General features: G+C 39.9%; 1 protein-coding gene across 1 annotated transcript in view; it reads right to left on the bottom strand.

Moving 5' to 3' along the window:
- Nucleotides 1–20,818, bottom strand: part of RHPN2 (rhophilin Rho GTPase binding protein 2) — a 30,718-nt gene extending 9,900 nt beyond the window's left edge. Inside the window, exons 1-7 of the mRNA XM_068955278.1 lie at nucleotides 20,625–20,818; nucleotides 11,382–11,497; nucleotides 8,321–8,449; nucleotides 5,256–5,331; nucleotides 3,139–3,216; nucleotides 2,303–2,427; nucleotides 1,144–1,310 (exon numbers count right to left, since the gene is read on the bottom strand). Coding sequence (XP_068811379.1) covers nucleotides 1,144–1,310; nucleotides 2,303–2,427; nucleotides 3,139–3,216; nucleotides 5,256–5,331; nucleotides 8,321–8,449; nucleotides 11,382–11,497; nucleotides 20,625–20,693 — 760 coding nt within the window. The 5' untranslated portion in view covers nucleotides 20,694–20,818. The remainder of the gene's footprint in view (nucleotides 1–1,143; nucleotides 1,311–2,302; nucleotides 2,428–3,138; nucleotides 3,217–5,255; nucleotides 5,332–8,320; nucleotides 8,450–11,381; nucleotides 11,498–20,624) is intronic.
- Nucleotides 20,819–20,827: the final 9 nt, after the last annotated feature.

The raw sequence follows: 20,827 nt of genomic DNA, 5'->3' as shown, positions 1-20,827 counted from the left end.
AAGAAACAGCTAACACATGCTCTCTACCATGTCTTAAGCAACATAAAGAACAGTGTTATGGAACCAGGTTTCTTTCTACACGGGTAGAAAGAAATGCCTCCTGAGCACATTGGTTTGGGGCCCTGCAGAGGTACTACAGAGTAGCAGATTATACATTTCAATTTGTGAATTAATACAGTTCTGTGAATACGTTGAAGTGAAAAGTAGTGATTTTATTTGTAAAAATGGAAGGAGCAGAAGCAGAAAGGAGAATTTTCTCAAGTACTGAAATTTCCTTTAGATAAAATACATAGATAGAAAGATAAAAATCTATCTAAAAATACATGAAGAAATACTATCAAGGTTTCTGGATACCTGTTCAGTATCACCTGTTCAGTATTCCAAAGAGGGGTTTTATCCCACTCTATGGTCCATGGTTTGCAGCTCTTAAAGCTATACATGCAGTGGAAACCAATAGTCACAGATTGTTAATGCAGCAACAATCTTACGCTACATACTGATTACAAATACAGCTTACAAATACATATTATCTATGTATCACTGATGACATTTTAAAAAAGCTACAGGAAGAGAAAATTTTTTTCTATAACGTTAGTTTAAGGGATACGATTCTCTTTACTAGAATTTGTATTTTTTTCTTATTTTGGGTTGGAGATTCATTGAATATTTGAATCTATTTGTCTTTGAAATCTATGGAAAACATGTAGATAACTTCGAATGAATTGCAAATTTTATATGACAACATAGTAAAATTAATTTTGAAGACTCCATATGAAAAACTGTACATTAAGCCCTTCATCAACCCTTAAAATTATTTTTTGTACAGATTTTATACCAATGTAATATTCATGGAGGTTTTGCATGTTGGCAAAACAAAGAATGAAACAGTTAACACTACAGCTATTGCTCAGACCTTTGAGCTACAGTTCATTAATCGTTAACCATGGCATTCACTGTCTTTATCAGCATTTTCAGACTGCAGCTCCAGGTTTTGAATTAAAGCTTTGTCTCAGCTCTTCACTAGGCTTCCCTATTCCTCCTTTTTTGTGTGAAGAAGTCAGTGGGAAATGCAGAGAGCTGCAGGAAGTCACACAGATTTGGAATATTTGCATTAAGACTTTCCTGATGCTTTTAAATTTGTACCTGCAGCTCTCTGAAAAGCATCAACTGCATTTTCAAGTCCAGTCTGGGTCTGACGATTGCATCTTGTACCAATCTGGGTATAGAGGGCTCCAATATTAAATAAAATGCTTGCTTTTTCAAGCAACAGATTTTGCTGGCACACTGGGACACCTGTGAAGGAATCGTACCTTTGGAAACAAATATAAATACAAAAAGTGTTAAGATAAGCAGAGTCCATGGAAACCACAGATATTTTCATTCTGTTTTTCCAAAAGAGAAGCAGAATTCTTGATGACTGTTCTGATACAGTGAAAACAATGGTATTTCTAATCACCTTTATGTACTCTGAGTACCATCCAGGTGCCATGTCACAGACTAGAGCAAACTAGATGATGGCTTCATTTGAGGCTTACTTTTCAGGGGCTTTTAAAGCAAAACCTCTAAGCACACCATACCTAACTCAAAGTCCCACTAAAACAGATTATAGAGGCTGAGAGCATACTGGGGAAGTATACATGCATGCTTGCTATGTTCTCATTCTTTTTATTAGGCATGCACTATTACATGCTGCCAAAGACCAACCACTGGCATGGTCAGAACCTCTAAATCTCTTATTTTAAAGTTTCTTCTTGCAGTTAGGATTAAAAATTTAATTCTTCTTGGCTGCATGGTAGTCATCATCTTTTCTCATCATAAAAATCAAGGTTTTGAATTCAGAGTCCAACCTTGCTAACAGCTGTAGTAAACCCACCCCTGCAGTAAGAAATGACATTACTTCTATTTTATGGCCCCAATGCCGTTCTCATCAAATTGAAGGGGTGAACTGAGATCTGATCCATTCCCAATCTGCTTCACATACCAAGGTTCAGAGTCCAGGAAACATCTACAGTTGTCTAAAATGAGGATTTCCCCCCCCTCCTCTTTCCCTTGTACAAACCTGTAGCTCAGATCATAATCTAACCAATGACTTCACCCTAAGCATGGAAAGGGCTTTATTGTATTCAGGTTTACTCTTAATACTAAAGAAAGCATTGAAAACACGCTAGAGGTGAAGGGGGAACACAATGACACTGACATTCTTCAAATCAAACAGAAGACAGTTAAAGATTAACAGTGTTCTGCCAAAAAAAACAAAACAAAACAGAAAAAACCCCAACACAAACATGAACTCCACACTTACCAGGTAAATAAAATCCCCATGTGCCTGGTGGGTGGAAAAAATCTGTTTTCTACATAACCAAGTTGAAGAAAATAGCTGATTAGCATCTCAATACCAGCTTCATCTCGGCTGGGGGTACGGCAGGCCTTAAAATACAATAGATTAAAGTACATTCTGTTGAGTTACAGGATGAATACTGAAACACCAAGAATAAAGCTCTGCTTCCTTTGGACTTCTGCATATCACAGAAATGCGTGGAATCTGAAACAGTAAGCTTAAGGCCTTATGGATGCACTCCAAATAAGAGTTTTCCAGTTATACAGTAGGTAGCACATAACTTTTAAGGAAGCACATGGGAGATGTATCTGGCAAGCCTCAGAGTTAGCAAAACAAACACTGTAGGTGTTTTATGAAAGCTAGAAGGAAATATTATGTTTCCAGTATAAAGCTGGAAATAACCAGTAATTAGAAATAACGGTAATTCTGCTACAGCCCTTTACCAGATGCAGTCACTTCAACACTCTTCCTGCTAATTTTAAAATAATTTAAACTCAAAAATAATAAGACTCTGGGTTTACAAAGTTTTGTCAATAGCTCAATAATTTCACATAACTTTTTCATTCATCCTTTTCTTCACTTGTTCTTTATTCAGATTGTACAGCTGTTTGACAATGGAGATTCATGTTCCATATCTCGGAAGTAAAGTCAGTAAAAATACATTAAGTTATGAGTAAAAGCGGTATAACCTGATTCCATACAAACACTATTACTTACCATTTTAGATTAAAAGATCTGATATCAGAGATTAAAAACTTGATCTGATGTAATGATCATTGTTATGCCATACTTGAACTTACTTGTCTCAGATCCATGAGATCTGCTATTTCATCTTCGTACTCAGAACTGTCTTCACTATAATGTTCCAGAATAAAGTCCTAAAAAAGTAATAGCTACAATTAAGCTAAAAATCAACCAAAACCATTCATTAAATTTTTGTGTAGTTACAGACAGTAAAAAGTTGTTTCAGTCATGAGCTGCATCTTTTCTACTCTCTTCCTGTCAATGAAAATATAAAGTAATGAGGCTACAAAAAGACAACTGAACTAATAATTTCATCTGATATCAGAGACAAGAAACTCCAGTTTAGTGTAAAGGAATCCAAGCACCTATTACATCATCTCCATTGGGTTTTAAAACAACAGCACTTAAATGTTTTTGAAAGGGACAAATGAACCCTCTTAACTATGAAATAACAAGGGAATCAAGTGACCATGAAAACTCATTAACAGGAAGAGACTCTGCCAAATTCTTGTCAGCTATATTAGTGCAATTCCACTGAGACTGACAAAGCTGCAATGGCATAAAAGGGAGCAGAATCTGGCCGCTGAGAGTAACCTAGAGATGTAAAAGCAGAGACAATTTCTGTGGTGATGTAAAGGACAGTTTATCATGAGGCACATCTACGCTGCACAATGCACGGTAGTACGGAAACAAATAAGGTAGCTCAGGTAGCCAGCAAGGTAAACCAGCCCACAAAAAAGCAGTGCTAATGCTGTAACACTGCTTTGCAACTGAGTTAGAGCTTGGTTAGCACAAGTGTGAGTATCACTGCAATGTGTTCCATAAAACCTTTATACTTCCTTTCACAATTAGAGTAGCAATCAATAGTCAAGACTGTAGAAGAGATTTTTATTCTCTTCCTATTTATACTCATTTGCTATTGGTTTAACTCTATTGTCTCCAAAGTGGGATCTCTTATAACATGTGCTGACTCTCTGTCCTAGCTAAGTACATTAATTTAGTCTCTGTTCCAAGCAGGAAATAGGGACATACAAGGAAGCTGAATTTGGGGGCTGATAATGAATGTTAAATGGAATAGTCTAGGTATCGTATTCAATCTTTGAATTTTCTAAATCCAGAAACGTGAAGAATTAGTAAGGAAGAATTTTATTGCAATTTGAGTGACATTTTATATAACTAATTCCAACGTTACTTGCAGCTTTCAGTGAAAGCCCAAAGATAATTCTCTCAGAGTCTAAATCCATTTTTTCCCCCCAGAGTAAAAACACCAAGTGACAGCAAGCGCATCTTACAATTTCTTTGCGAAGCTCCAAATCCAAGCGCTCTTTGGCTTGATAATGCTGTAGCTCTTAACCACAGAGCACTGCTGCCAACTGCCCCCATTCTCCTGCCCCTGCCATAAATGGACTGATTCTACTGTGATCAGCTATTTATATAACTAAGGCACGAACCCAATTTACCTTAAATATGGTGGGTTTTGAACATGCCAAATAATGTTCTCAGACTTACCAGATACAATTTCTTTTAACTGCACTGGGAGCTACACATACACGCAAGACCTAGTCTACATGTCATACCTGTCTCCAGCAAGTGGTTTCATGAAGCACCCTTAAAATCAATATTCACTTTTTTCCTAGAGGCATAAGTTACTCAGAACGACATGCTTTTCAAGCTCCTCTATTCAGCATATTCTAGCTAGGCCTTCTCCTTTGACAGAAAAAAAAATCTAAAAAAATGAGGACAGAAAATATAGATATCCCTACAGGCACCTAAGTGTGCTGCAGCTCCATTGCAGGCTACGGAGAACAGAAGTATTCAACATATTGTTTAAACTGCAAGAGCTTCTCAGCAAGGAAGATTTGCTTCATTTGCACTTTGCAGTACTTGCTATACATCAAGTACGGTACAAATGATAAAGCTCTCATTTCCATCAAGTCCACCAGCAGAAAGCACACCCAGTTTTCTGTTCACACAAACATAAGTTACATAACAAAGCAGTTCAAGAACTCAAATAATTGCTGGATAGTTTTAACAAATTGTGATCTCAGGCCCCTTTTTTTTTTATGGCAAGTAAAATGAAAGACATCTTGTACATAAATTATACTTCTTCTGAAAGGCAAATTATTTTTCTTCATTTTAATTATTTATTCCAAAACATATTTCTGAAATTTACCTTGAGAGGGAGCATAAAGTCTACTTCTTTGGTTTCCTTCAGGCCAAGAGGTACCAAGGGAATGCTGAAAGTCTCTCTATGGGAGGGGGAAAAAAAAAAGTCACATACACAAAACCACAGAAATCTTTGTTTTCTATTTGTCTGTAGATAAGAGAATTACTTTTGTTCCATGTGATGACAGAAAGTTAGTGTGCTGATAGGTGTTGAAGTAAAAGGGACATGGTTTATAACAATCTCTTCAAGCCCAAAACAGTCTGTTTACTGGCCTTTGACTCCTAGAGGGGGAAGAGTGAGGAAAGCTACTTGCATGTGCTTTTTTCATTTGAGCCTATTTTTCCTGCAAGGAAAGGAGGCTCAAAGCCTGTTTGTTGCAATACAGCTCAACCTTTATACACCTGCACAAGTTACATAGACAGAAAACAGCTCCACAGCTGCTACGAGATCTCCCATGGTAAAAGCTATGTTAGTTATCAGTAATTATCATCCTATCAATGGTTTAATATGTAGAAAAGTTGTGTGTAGCACAGGGAAATGCACAGCCAGAGTACACCAACTTTAACAGTGAAAAAAAATCTAAGGTTAGGAAGTCCGAGAACTACTTAGCTTCTAAACAGTTCTAGGCATCAACCTCTAAAATAAATAGCAAAGGATGATAAGGATGGAAATGGTGACGTTCAAAAAAAAAATTAAAAAAAAAAAACACCCAACCCTGATCCTCAAGAGAATACATATCTATATCATGGACTTAAACCCTGATCATATTAGGAAACAACCATTTATTCTTCAGCACAATAGCTACTTATACTGTTCTTCCTCTAAACATATTACCCAGTTAAAAGAAAAAGAAAGATCAGACTTGCTTACAGGCACATTGTTTAGTAGATTTAATGGATTAGTATCTGGCAGTTATTAGGTTTATGTGATATTTTCCTTTTTCCTCCAAACAACTGATTCACTGTCTAATTCTTGTTTAGAGTGTTCCGTTACAAACTGTAAAAATACCATGAGTGTGATTCATTTATAATCTTATCAGCAAAGCCAGCAAAATCACTTTCTCACTGGTGAAAATTCCATGGGGGGAAGGTGGGAGTAGCAGTGCAGCTTCCTCAGCAGAGGAGGAGTCCTAAAACTTGGTTGACACAATCCGAAAGCAGCTGTGCTAGCTCAGGAAGGGCTTGCAGGGTGTGGAGCACAAATACCACTGCAAGAGGTGCAAATAACGTGATTTCTGAGGAGACTTCTAGAATAAACCATAGCACTTTTATAGCAGTTTATAGCAAGATTTTTTTTCCAAAAGGAAATGGGACACATGCAAAAGAAACCCTACATCTGTACTGACTAATTTTTAGTACAGTTCAGAGTTTCTGTAGATACCAGTGCTATTCAAAGAAACTGAATTTCTACTTTTTAAGTTTCTAAAGTGTTACACCCAAGGAGTCAGCATGCAATACTTCATGGAGGCACTGGACAGACAGGGAGGAGATCCTAGATTTCCAAAGCAGAATAGAAATGGTATCGTGCTACTCAACCCAGCTCAGAAGTGTGCAAAAACAGAGGCCAGCCCTTCAGATTGATGTAACACTGCAGAGTGATGGAAATATACAGTTAACCTTTCCAGTAACGTAGGTGTGACCTCATCTTGATGACTATATGCATAATAGATTCAGAGAGCAACTATTAATAGTTATTTGCTGCTAAAGCAAAATAAAGGCTGGACAGCAGTTACAGGGGGAATGGATTACTGTAGCTGGTGGTACTACACCTACAGCACCTACAGCACCTAGAACGCACAGCATCAGAAAGATAAGAAACAATTCAAAACAAATTGGGGAAGGAGAATCAGGAGAAAAGGAAAAGCCTACTGATGTCCAGGCACAAGGTTCTACCAGCCTTGGGGCCGGATCTGCTGCTCATCCTTCATTGAGAAGTCAGATGTTTCATATGTTCTTTAGATAGAAGAAGGATTAGAACTTTTGGAGTCTCACTCCCACAGCTGTCCCTTTCATACTGCTCTCTATGTTCAGATGCATCTGTGAATACTAGTAAAATCTTGAATGAAAAAGCATTTTCTCATCAGAAAAAGGAGAGGTGTCAAAGTTTGCAATTAAGAAAAAAAAATGGCACAAGTTTGTTTGGGAAGACTTAAGCTTAGTTATTTTGGATCAAGTCAGCATTCGAATGGAAGATGCCAAACTGGAGATGTGTTTAGTCTCTCTGTTAACCTTATTGACTAGCCAGAAGCTAACCCCATACTGAGAGCAGCAATAAGAGGACCCAAAATTACACCCCCCCTTCCCATGAATCGCCTAAATTTATGTCTTGAGCTGCTAAAGTTAATCCAATATTAAACGCTTAGTTTTAAGAGCATCAAGACATCTGACAGAGAAGTCATTGCAGTATTCAGGAAATGAATAATCTTTAAATTTAAAATCTGATGTTTGAGGAATCAATTGACTCTCTAAAGTCTCTCTAACGTCAGAATAACATTTTGGAGCAATCTCAACTTAAATTGCATCTACTACATATTTATTTCTCAGTCAGCTAATTCATGGATTTCTATCACTAGAGCACACACCTTAAAGATTACCTCAAGACTGCTTTGACCTCCAAAGCCACGCTGTTGCTTTTATTCTCCAACTAAAGGGAGGATTGTTGCATGCATTGCATTTGAGAACAGATACTACGTTGCTAGGTTTATTCACGTAATAATGAATTGAACTAGTTACCCAACCTAGTATCCAATTGAACTAGTACCCAACCTGGAAATTCTTCTAGGTGCCATGCATCTCCCCACAAAGGTCAGAAGCTTTCAATTCTTACAGTGCTCACCTCCACGAAGGAGCTCAGTATCTAAGGATTAGTGCTACATACCTTTCCCAAGAGAAAGGCAAATATGCAGACTAACCCTTAGTCAACAAATCTACACCGTCAAACATGTTCTCTATCAAGTTCTCTGTTCTTTCAGCTAGTTATTATCCAGCATTCACATTTATCTAGCAACAGTTTTATTTCCAGCAATAAATAGCAGATTTGTTGATAATGGAGTAACTTAGCTTTTCACTTACTCTGTATTTTGATAAACCTCTACTGAGATATTAAGTCCTTCTAATTCTTCCTTTAAGATCTGCAGGTCTGAGTTTACAAAACTCAGTTCCAGTAGTACCTGTTCTCGTACTTTGTTGTTGGTGGTAGCTCTGCAGAGAGAAAAAGACACAACTTTTTCAGTGCCAAGAAAGAGGAGCTGAACATCAGCTTTGTGGACCCCCTTGCTAGCATTCTCAGCATTTTTTAAATTATTTTTTTCCCTTAAGAGATGATGCAAGATCTCATGTTTCAGAATCTGCCAAGACAGAACCTGTGATAGTTTCCAGATAATGGCATGCAGACAGCTAGAAGGTTTGCTGTGTACTAATTTTTTTGGTGTGATGTTAGGGGTATTTTTTTTTTTTTTAGGATGCATTAATCACCAGAACAAAAGCATCTTAAACATAGTCACCACTCTATTTTAGGATTGTGTGTTATTTTCTTCGAACCAGATATGGGGGTGGAGCAGGGCAGTTCAGGATGTATTTTTTCAAAATAGAGTCCCTTGTTTTATTAATTGAATAGCTTAATGATCTGTTGAGATTTCTGGTAATGCCACTAAGAATAAAACAAAATACATTTTCCATAAAACAGTTATTCCAGAATACTCTGCAACCACATATGTAGGTTAAAAAAAAAAAAAAAAAAAAAAAACCCTTTCATTGCAATACAATATAGTTTCCTCTGTAAATCTGTTTTTCTGACTCAAATAAAATTGTTTTGATTCCTTTGCCATTCATGTGTCATGTAAATACATGACAACTTTTTAGACTGCCACCACAGCAGATATTAGTATGTAAACACAGCCCCAGAGCATTGCTGTGTGATGTCTTATTTGTATATTTCAAGATGCATATGCATACATATGTATCTTCCTAATTCCAACCTGATTCTCCATAAAATATTGCTGTTTTCAAGAGACTTAAACTCTTATCTATAGTCATAGATACGAGTTTAAGATAAAAAGCACTGATCTGCATCCAGGCTTAAGATAATGTAGGGATACATTAGGGCATCCAAATTATTAGACAATAAATACTTTTCTTTAAAAAAAGTTTGCAGCATTTTGTATTTACCTTTGTTTTGTTTCATATTAAAATTAATCTTTATGAATATTTATGAATAAGCTTCTCATACAGTTAATCTCCACTTGGCACATCCTCCAGTTTTATGGAACGTTTTGATGAAGAACTGGTTGTTATTCCAAGGCTACACCTCTAAGCTTGTGTTTCGTATTATAAATGTGTCATCTGTAAGTTTTCTGTGCTGTACTTTATTAGACACCTGATATTGGCTAAATTAAGCAGTGGTAACATCTGGATGACTTTCAGAGGTTCTAGAAAGTCTGTGCACAATGTAGGTTGTTTGTTTCAAGGCTACCTCACTTTGTTCACACCTACTCGCGTTTCAGCCAAAAGTAAAGGCACCCGCATGTCCAGTTTTTCCTCAAGTCCTATTGCAGAAGGCTCTTGGCAGACAATGGTTGGTTTGCCACTTTGGAAACTTGATAAAATCCAAGCAGAATCTGAAAGTTTGGTTTATTTATGTTTTTTTCTGAGGAGACAGTAAATATATCTAGTCATGTAAACTCTCAGCTACCGGTCAGGTTACTTTTGAAATGGCTTACTTCAAAGAACTTCTAACTAGCAAGTTTTAATTACCTAACAGGTATAATTTCATTTTAGATTTTTAACAACTTAGAAATAAGTCTGATCCTTTATTCTTCAAAGCAGCATAGCTCCCACTCTAGTGAATAGCAGCCTAAGTATTTTAACTGTTAATATTGATTTCAGGATCCCAACTTTAGGATAACTTTAGGCTGAATTTTAGAGTAACCAGTGTTCAATTTAGATATCACTGGTCTCTGTAGCTTTTCTGAAACAGCTCCCAGTTGGCATGCAGAGTCATCTACTGATTGACTAGTGTTCACCTTCAAAAGCAAATAAAAGAATTTTGCATGAATACAAAAGGTAAGGAAAAGAACTAACGCCTTACTCCTAAGTCAATTACCAGAAAACAAAGCAAAATTATATCAGTCACAGAGGCTAAAACTAGCAGTGATTTACATAAATTTTGGATCTACCACCTCTCTTGGCAAGAGCGGAGAGAAAGACAGGTGACAGGGAAATAGCAACCAATCAATTAACGTTAAGCTTAAGAAAATAAAGTTTATCTGAGCGATTTTCACTTCTCTAAGGAAAGTATATTGACTGGATTTTTATTCCTAGAGACTGAAAACTCCATAAACCCGTTGTTCCTCTAGTGACAGACACACAGAGACCATAGGAGACTACTGCAGATGAGCATTTGGGAAATTTTCACAGTTCTTCTGGGTAACAGAGGCGATGGATTGCTGGAAAACTACATGACTGTTTGCTAAGCAGTTAATCACAGGATGTAATAGCCACAAGACAAGGTCAGTATAAGGTTATTTCTATGGGTACAGCTACGCAAGAAACAATGTATGTTAAATAAGACATTTTGGTGGACAAAACGTAATGGAAAAAGGCGGTCTCTTCCAGTTGGCACCAGATTCTCATACGGTTTGAGCTAACTGTAGCGCCTCTCAAATTAGAGATGTGCTATCCTGCTACTCCTATATCACTACCACATGGAACAGGGAAGTGATGCTCCTTTCTACTGTGGAGCACAGATTTAAAGAAACTTAGAAAGGGCAATAGGATAGCGATTAGACCGTTATTTGATTTCAAGTGTGAAAAGGACCCGTTACTATGTTCACTTGCCATTATCACTAACAATAAAACTGATCAACCAAAGCAGTGTAAGATAGTCTGCTCTGCCCGTTTGCTACAACACAGTGGCTTTGAAAGCGCATGTTAGAGCGGGTAATGATTCTATGGAGCTAAGGCTTAAAAGCTTCAGGGATATTCACAAAGCATCCAGTAGCAATTTATTTAGCACATTATGAGAGCAGTTAGGCAGACTGAGAAAAAGCACTCACTAAGAGACTGGAAAAAAAGCCCAAACAAACAAAACCATTTTGTTGCTCTAGCTAGACAACTAGTAAGTGTTAGCACATACCGTAAAAGATTTTCAGCACCAGCTCTCAGTCTCACTGCTTTTAAGATCTGCTGGTTTAGAACAGCTCTTTGATTTTGTAGTTTACTTCGACCCGTCTCAGCAAGAGGATTACATCCCTAGAAATAAGGAAAAATATTTTTTGTTGTTGTTGGAAGGTTCTGAAAAGTGAGTGACATTTCATTTGAATGAACTTTAAAGACACAGGTTCTCTGTGAATACAGGCTAACTACACCGACATCAGTAACAACAATTGTTTGGCAGTATTTCTTTTCTCAAACCTGGCCATTTAAAAACAGAGAGACACTGTGAACAAAGCTTTTAACATTAAAATACAGGCAAAAATGATTTATTTTAAGGCTTGTGTGAAGCCAGTCTGTTCTTCCCTAACAATCTTTTGAAGCTACTGTTTAATTACAACAAAATTTGACAGAGTGCTACTAAGTTCCTGCAGGTTTCATAAAAACAGTATCTGGTAAAGCACAAAATCCTACTGATGCTCCCTGCTCAACCTGCTGGGAGATACGCAGCCTTGAAATGCAGTTCCATCAAAAAGCAGGCTTTGGCAACACCACTGCTCACAGATTTTAAAAGAATTAAGGATCTCTTCTGTTGGTGATGCTCAGACCTTCAGTTTAATTCCCACCCCTCATTCCCTGGGTTCCTCTCTGAACCTCTCCAAAATGTATTTCTGGCACAGCACTGTTTGTCTGCACAGCTCTTCTTATCACACAGAGAGAATGCTCTCAAATCTTTAAATCTACCCTGCCTTATCACACTTAACCCAACATCCTCTTTGTATGCTGCACCAGAAATGTGAAACGTGAATAAGCTTTATAAGCTATTTCATCTGCATATGTTCACAGTTCCAGGTGCCATGATTTGTCCACCCATTAGTTTTTCTTGTTACCTTTTGGCCAAACAAGTTCATATATGGCTAGGTCCGTATCAAGTAAGATGGGTTATGGCTATATACGGAATAATAGAGCTCCATGGGGCGAGATGATGATTGCCTTCAGCTACTCATCAAATAAAGCCCTTAAAAAGCACAGCATAAAATCCAGGATTTGCAAGAATACACCTGCATATCTGCATCTCTTGCATACATGCACAAGACGAACTACCACAACCTGTGTATGAGCAGGACTGAGCTCCCCAGTACTCTGGGGGGCACTGACAAGATAAAACAGGTATAGATGAACAGGACTGCATGGTTGTCTAACTTCTTTTGAGGGGAAAGTATAGGCATTCTGAGCACCTTTTTTTTTTTTTTTTTTAAAAACAGGATGAAAGCGTAAGTTACACTTTTTGATTCTTTTCCCCCTCTTTTTTTAAATGCTTCTGTTTTTGAATGTGGAATAGATGCTCATAAGCCACCAGCACATCCCAACAGCCTTAACTAATGATTCTGAAGCAACTAAGACAAATTTGTTCTAAGGCTTGCTCTTACATGAAGCATATTCTCTTGAGTGGCCTTGCTGGGTATCTTGTTGCCAAGCTTGTCTGGTTCCTGCTGGATCATGCATGACACAAGAAAGAGGCTCAGGTCTGTCAGATACAAGTCTTCCCACAAATACTACAGCTACTAGAATATTCACTGTTTTGGACCTCTCCCTCTTAAGTTTTGACTAGAAACATTTGGTTTTGACAATAACAGCATTTAGAAGTTTCTCAACAAGCTCCAATTATGAGTGGCAGGGCAATGACATACTAGCACATCAGACACATGTATCTAAACAACATGAAGTTCTAACTATCTACTTGAAGTTTAGATCTCATTTGGGTTCGCAAATAAAGGCAAATTGGCTAGGCAGTAAAGTGAGCTGATCAGTCCAGATTACACTAGCTTAACTGAGAAAGCACATAGTACAACATTATTAATTTGAAATCTTTATTTTGAAAAGTTTGTAATAAGCAGGTAAAAATGACAGGAAGCTTGTGTAAACCTCTTCAGAACTCTTTGTCAGATAACTTGAAAAAATGTGTCACACTGAATTACTCTCATCACAGAAATATTTTTGCATTGAAACACCAATTACAGCGGAGGCCTGAAATTCAGAACTTGAATGGACAGTATATAACCTCTTTGTTGAGGAAACATTGGCAGCAGATACGATAACACAGGCGCTGAACCTTTTACTGGAGACGACACGTACACGTAACAAACTCGTTCATTCATCTAAGATTAAAAGTAGTCTTTTAGCTATAAAAAAACTTTATGCTCCTTTATACACATTCAGAGACATAAACAGGGCATAACTAAAGGTACAGCATGGTTTTATACCTGCAGATTGCTTTCTGCCCTCCGCCTGTTTATTTTTCTGGGCTGCCACTATTCCTTTTACTTTGCTTTTTCTTGTTTTTGTGTTATATAACTTTTCTCTGATGTTGAAAGTCTTCTCTCCTTCCATTCTATGAGTCATTTTTCATTTGAACCTTGCCAATAGTTTCCTTGCTTTCTGCATTAAGCTTGAATACCCGATTCTCACCTTGGGCCTTTCATGCTCTATACCCCTGTAAATGTCTGCAACGCTTTCTTCCAACTTCTTTCCCTCCAGCTTAGTCCAAGCATCCTTCCTGAACGTATCCTTTCCCTGCCCTTGTCTTCGTTTGCTCTATAAAGCTGCTGCTTCTTTCTAGAACTCCCTGCCCTTCCTGTGTGCCAAAAAAGTTTCATGACATCATTCAAATACTTCCTTACAGCTCTACTTCTGGGAAAGTTTTCAGGAAGATCAAGTACCCGATTACCACACCACCAAGCTCAGTAGAACAATTTTGTTTATTTTGGTGGACTTTTGATCAAGATTCGGTCCTAAAGTCCTTGCGTTTACTTCTCAAGGCCTAGAAAGAATTCATATTTTACCTTTTGGAAAATCTTGCTTTTTCAATCTCCTGCACAGAGGATGGGGGCACTCAGCTAGTTAGCGTTCATTGGCACACAAACCCTTTATTGTAATCTGGCTGCTAAAAAAAATGGTGGCAGAAGCCTGTGTAGAGGACAGTGAAAATAATCAGTATCTGCAGGAAATATTATGGGAAATATGCAGTCTGGGAAAGATTCTCCCTTGTATAAAGCACAAACTAAATAACTATTTAAAAGTTATTTAGGAGACAAATAAGACCTTCATTTTGTTTCCTTCTGTATAGGAGAGCTTGTTTTCTTCCCTTTCCCAGACAGCATTTCGCACTGAGTTCCATGCTTAGACAATCCCAAGAATGTTAATGATCAGTACATTAGACTATCAGGCAGCCAGGCTTCACAGTGGCTTCCACACCTACTGTCCTCATTTCTCGTCAACAGGATGTTAGATGTTTCATTTAATTACTGTTTAGTTCTCTGCAGAGTCAAGACAAGTTGGAGAGTGAACTGGATTTTGACGTGGCTTACGCATTATCAGTAAAATTATTAAATTACAACAAAATAACTTTTGTTACTAATGAAGGTGCAAAATGACCAAGAACAGAATGTGACTTAAGCTTACATTGCATGTAATTTGGAGAGAGAGAAAAAACAAGAAGTTGAATAGCTGTGCTGTAAAGATAATTAAACTAATAAACTCAGAGCTATCAGTTTTAGAGCCTTTCTTCCCCCCTAAGAGCGTAGCTGTATTTTATGAGGTGTTTAAGGTGTAAATACTATTATTCTTAGCTCCCATCCAATAAAAGCTTTTAAAAACCTGAAGTCTGGTTAGCTAGTTACTTTATTTCTTCCTGCTTTGTTGAATAGCATTGTTGAACTACAAAATCAGGAAGCTAATATGTTTTACTATGCATCATTATCAGAGGAAGGATCCATATGACAAGTTATAGATTTGCACCATTTATGCACCTAGTTAAGTAACTTCTTGGAAGAAACCGAGACACTGATGTTAGAAAAATAAACATGCATCTCCTGATCAAGGCTGGCCTATGCAGGGCCAGCATGTTTTGGTAGCAATCTTCTAATTAATGGAGCATGCTAACAATTCCAACAGGATTCCTGCTCATCTATTAGGATTAATGCCTGAGCTTAGGTGGCAGGCTATCCCACTGCTTTTTATTTTTAAGTCCATAAACATTATTCCACACACACTTATTTGACAAGCAGCTGTAGTATGAATGCCTGTGGGATCTCGGCATGAATTGCCGTGTCTCTCGGACCAGGCACAGCCTGCTCAACAGCAGGGGTCCAAGCAGAATTAGGAAGCGGCTGGCAGTGGCTGACTGGCTGTATCCTACCCTAGTTCAGGACTCCGGTGGGATTTCAGAGACTTTATTCTGCAGATTACATAGGGGCAGAGAGGGTGGCTAGGCAAGCCAGTAGTCTGGGACTCCAGGTTAGCTGTTGATGGGCAGTATCTCGCCAGGAAGTTCTTATTTCAAAACAGAAGTATTTCTAATGTCAGAACATGTCAGAGATCCAGTTGTAATGCATACAAAAATTATGACTGTTTGGCAAACAATGAGCAATCATAGGAGGTATTTGAAGTTCTCATAAATATGATTTATGAGGCAGTGGTTTGAACTTCTAAAATGAGCCACACACTGTCTGAAGGTGACACAGAGTTGAAACTGGGTGCGCCTTCTTACTTAAAATAAAACATTCCTTTCCAGCCAGTACAACCTGTGCTGCTTGTAAAGCCCTGTGCTGTACGCAAACGGTCATACCCTCCAGATATTTAAATGCGTATAACTTAGCTTACAGCAGTAACTTCCTTGGCTGTAGTAGAAACTGTAAATAGCAAGATTCATGCCAGTATTTCTAGAAGTGATCCTAAGTCCTACTAAAATATTCAATGTGTTTATTTCCTTACCTTCTTCTACTAGTATAGTTACAGTTTCTTGTATGTTTCTATTAGTCCAGTGTTGAAATTCTAGCTATATATACTACAAGTCTTTCAAGAGTTGATGTTTTATCTGAAGCTTAAAAAAGAGGGGGGAGGGGGGCACACAGAAGAAGATCTGCTCTTCCAGAGGCTGGTCTAACTGTGGCATAAACAAATATTTTACAGTTCTAAGTGCCTGGCCGTAAAGATTAGTGCAAACTTTCAGAACCAACTGTTATATTAAATTTCAAATACATATTTCATATACAATAATCAGTCTTGTCACACTGCACACTAAGCAAAATTAAAATTGTGCCAGACGAATCTATTTCTTGATGAACCAGATTTCAGGTGATTCTTAGTCTCATACGAGGTCCTACTTTGAGTTTCAGGACTTTCTAAATTTGTATATAATGAGTGAATAAAGCATGACATCAGGTGTGAATCATCACAAAATTGTTTCTGTGCAAGCTAGACAAGTGGAAAGAGAACAAATAGGCCAATAAATATTCCTGTGTGAATACCAATGCTGATGGTTGCCTGGCTACTAATGACTAAAGAGATCCACATTAGCTAAACCCCAGTGGAAGCACAGGTGTAGCAGGTTAGTAAACTGATACATTAACCACAGTTGGGAAGCCCTGCAGAATAAATCCCAGAAGCTAAGGAGGGAAGGAGAGAGGGTAAATTAGGGAAGTGCTGATTCATGGGCAGGTTATAATACCTATCATCAACTTTTTCAGCCTGGTGCTGCTCTATTTACAGAACTGCTTGTTTTCTGTTTTTAGCCTTTTCTCCAGCAGGGAGTACTAATACAGACAGTCTTTCTTTCCAAAAGATGTAGAGCGTTCTTTTCTTCATAAGAAGATTCATCAGCATGGTCTATATGACAAGTACCTAGTCTCATAAATCAAGCCAAATTTTTAAGAATGGGAAAAAGAAAATAAGCATCCTCATTAAGAGGGTAAAGATTTATTAAGCTAGCTGCCCTACTGCTCTGGCTGTATGTAGCACAACATACTACTATCCAAAGGAACCAAACTGAGGACCAGGTGCATAGTGCCAGCAAATACCAGCAAATGCTTGGAGAGCTACAGAAGGGGTGAGCTTTGAAAATGAATGGATTAAAGCTTTTTCTTGTTATCTGTTGCAACTTCCTGACTGATTAGGGAACTTGAAGAGTTACAGTCTGCATAAGAAGTTACAAGGCAATAAACTAAGGTGGGAAAGACATACTAGACAAATGTTGCTAGAAGCCTGTTTCTTCCTTGCTCTGCCCCTACCCACCCCCAAAAATCCTAGCTCTCTTGCAGGGCACACACAGCCCTGCTAACAGATCACTGTCTATGCAGGCTGTGGATCTTGTGATGGATGAGTGTGGATTTATAAATGCCTCAGATTCTGTATATTGGCCCATTTCTTGGAATGTTTACTCTGTGAAAATATACTGGTGTAGTGGGGTGGTGTGCAGTAATAAAATAAAAAAGGGGAGGGAAGAACAGCTTTAAAAGTTTTTTCTTTTTTTCATAACAACTCAAAAGTTACTAAAAAACAGCAAGGAGCTCAGAGAGCGCAAGCAATCCAAAGGGCTATGGCAGGCTTAAAGAATAACTTCCCTAGAGGTGGAAGGAGCATCTCAGGTAAGCAAAACAGCACCCAAGGATAGACCTACTTCAGTACCAGACTGTAAGGGTGGGGGGACTCTTTTCTAAATGCCTTGCTCTACTTCCAAGACAAATCATTATTTGGTTTTATCATTAGTTACTGGCCATGGACTCTTTCACAGGGAGGAAGAGACTGGGGACAGAAATCAGATGGACCTATGGGATAAGCTTAGCTGTTGATTCACAGGTAGCAGCCCAGTAACAGTGGAAGAACACGGAAGTCTGCCCAGAGGAGGAAGAGGCAAGAGGCTGATGCTTCAAGAGCACTTACACCACCCAGGAACACAGGTACAGTTTGTGCTGTTATTGTACTAGGGAAGATATTGAATTAAGCTATCAGCCAGTGATGGTTGAGATAAACAGCACAGCAGCAGAACCAGTTTCCTGGGGCATTATTTTCCCACAAAGTAAAAAGTTCCAGCCTGAAGCTCCATCTTCTCTACAATGAAAAGCCATAATAAGGTGCCTCTTCCACCTTGCCATATCCTCGTCAGGCAACTTATAACTTTTTTTTTTTTTTTAAAAACAAAATCCTTCTCAAAAGTTTGGTTGCAGCTAATCAAAAAGTTGAAAAGGATTGGAGGGGAGTAGAGGGGGAAAGGAATGGGGCCATATTGACAGAGGTGCATATACCCTATGTGGCTGCATAAGTAGTTTCCTTAAAAATAGGTTTAAAAAAACAATTAAAAAAACAGACAGAAAAGGCTTCAGAGCCAGCTCAAAGCATCTTATAGGTCTGAGGAGAACTGCTTTTTGCCTATGCAAAGATGAGGGGCCCTTGTCATGGGGAGAAAGGAGAGACCAGACAGAAATGGGGTAAGGGAAAGGAAGGAAGTGGTTCCTGCAGAGCTGCTGCTGCTGAGGGGGAACAGAGAGAGGGAGCCTGTGGGATGGTGCAGGACTGGGCAGTGATAGCTGCCACCCATCACAACCGAGACTCTCACCTGGCAGCACCACAGCAAGCCTAACTGCAGCACGCCAAGCAGAGGTAAAGCAGGAAACAGGACCATGTTTCTGTTTTCCCATTTCTGACCATTGACCTTTACCTACAGGTAGTCATGATTTTTCTTCTTCCGGGGAAAAAAAAAAAGTAAGAATTAAGTAAATAATTAGTTTACATATTGCATCTTGGGGATAATGAGGGTTGTTTTTTGATAGGTTGTATTAAAGAATTTGGAGAGCTCAGTACACAGAAGGGCACTGTATAAGCTTTGAGCATACTTCCTACAGCAACCTGTCTATCACAAGAAATTGTCAGAAGTCTAAAGCAAGTGGATACTGTACAAACTGTTAGATTTTTATCAACATTAAATTTCACTGTCTGTGCACAGCATTTTTGCAAAATATGGAAGACCACCTCATTGAGCAAAGCATGCTTGGAAGCCCTTTTGTGAGCAGTACTGGTGCAAAGCAAATTTTTTCACCTTGCTCTGCAGCCTGTAGAACAAAAAGGTCAATTAAGTAAGTGTCCTTTGATCTCAAAACACAAGGAATAGCCTTGGAAACTTATGCGATTCTGCACCAACAAAACTGGTAAACCAGCCCTCAGATCCTTTCAGGGGAAACAAATAGTGTGATTTAAGGAGGGAGGGAAGAAAGATACAAAGGAACTCTTTCGCAAGGGAAACAAAAAGCCCCTGGACACACACGAACAGTTCAATGACCAGTTTCAGTTACACAAAATCATCTGGCATTTGGTTCAAACATACACGTACGGTCCAAAGGATTTCCTTAGGTTCACTTCGTTGTTTAAGTCTGTTCCAGACTCAAAAGTTGTTTTTTTTTTTCCCCCTGGAACTATCTAGTAGGAATGAAAACTCTGATCTTTGAGACCATTCAACTAATGCATAACAAGGAATCCTGGTTTCCTGTTTACACTTAACTTTTAGGGAGTGAAGGCTTTAAGCATCTAGCCTGATCTGAAGTTTACAACTTCATCAAAACACATTTATGCGCTAGATGAATCTTCCAGAAGCGTCCCGAGAGCTCCACGGCAACCATGGCCTGCCCAGCTCTAGGTTTCTTTTATTTAATATCAGGTTTGTATCCATTTTGCGCTGGTTTGAGAAATAAGTAACTCAAAAGCGGGAAAGATGCTTGTAATCAGGTATAAAATCGATCTTAAATATAGTACTTTCATACACGAGGAACACACGTCATTGCTTCCCGGTGCGTGGAGTCCGCAGCGTCGCGGTGAACTGCGAAGCTCGCCGAGCTCTGCGACCCTGCCGCTCTCGGGGCGGCCCGCGAGCGAGCGCGCGCGCGCACCGTCACAGCCACCACAGCTGGCACAACGCTGAGCGGAGAGAACTTTGACGCGCTCGACGGTTTCCTCGTGTGGACTACTAAGCGGCGGTTACTCGCCGGGTGTCACGGCACGATTACTCAACGGAAGAAGCCGGACCAGGCGTGCCCGCAGCCCGGGCTCCCCTGACAGCCTGCCACGCGCAGCTGCGCCCGTAGCGGTACAAGCGCCGACCGCGCCTCGGGCGCCTGCAGGGCGGGGGACGCGGCGCCTGGCGAACCGGCGGCGGGGCAGCCGCGCGGAGCCCGCGGGACGCGAGCGGCCGCCCCCGCGCAACCAGCGGGCAGGTCGCGGTCTCCCACGCGGGACCGGCCGCGGGCCCGCGTGTTCGGAGCGCGGCGCAGCGCCGGGCACCGGCCGCCTGTCCCCGCCGCCGGCGAGCGCAGGGGAAGCGGCCCGGCCCCGGCTGCTCCCGCCGCCGCCCCTCAGCGGGGGGTCCCCGCCAGGCAGCGCTGCCCCCGGCGCCTCCTACCTTGCGAAAGTAGCTGTCCTCGGCCGGCTCGGCCGCCGGGCAGCCGCGGGGCGGCAGGGCGTCCGTCATCTCCGGGCGGGCGAGGCGAGCGGGGCTGCGGGCAGCCGCGACCCTGCGGGAAATGTCGGCGCTGCCCCACGGCGCCGCCCAGCTCCACCTTCCCCCTCGGCCCGCGGGGCGGAGCTTCCCCGCCCCACAGGGGC

The sequence above is a fragment of the Struthio camelus genome, chromosome 10 (assembly GCF_040807025.1).
Source record: "Struthio camelus isolate bStrCam1 chromosome 10, bStrCam1.hap1, whole genome shotgun sequence".
In the NCBI taxonomy this organism is placed as follows: Eukaryota; Metazoa; Chordata; class Aves; order Struthioniformes; family Struthionidae; genus Struthio; species Struthio camelus.
The sequence above is the reverse complement of the archived record's forward strand: the minus strand, read 5'-3'. Positions and strand labels throughout refer to the sequence as shown.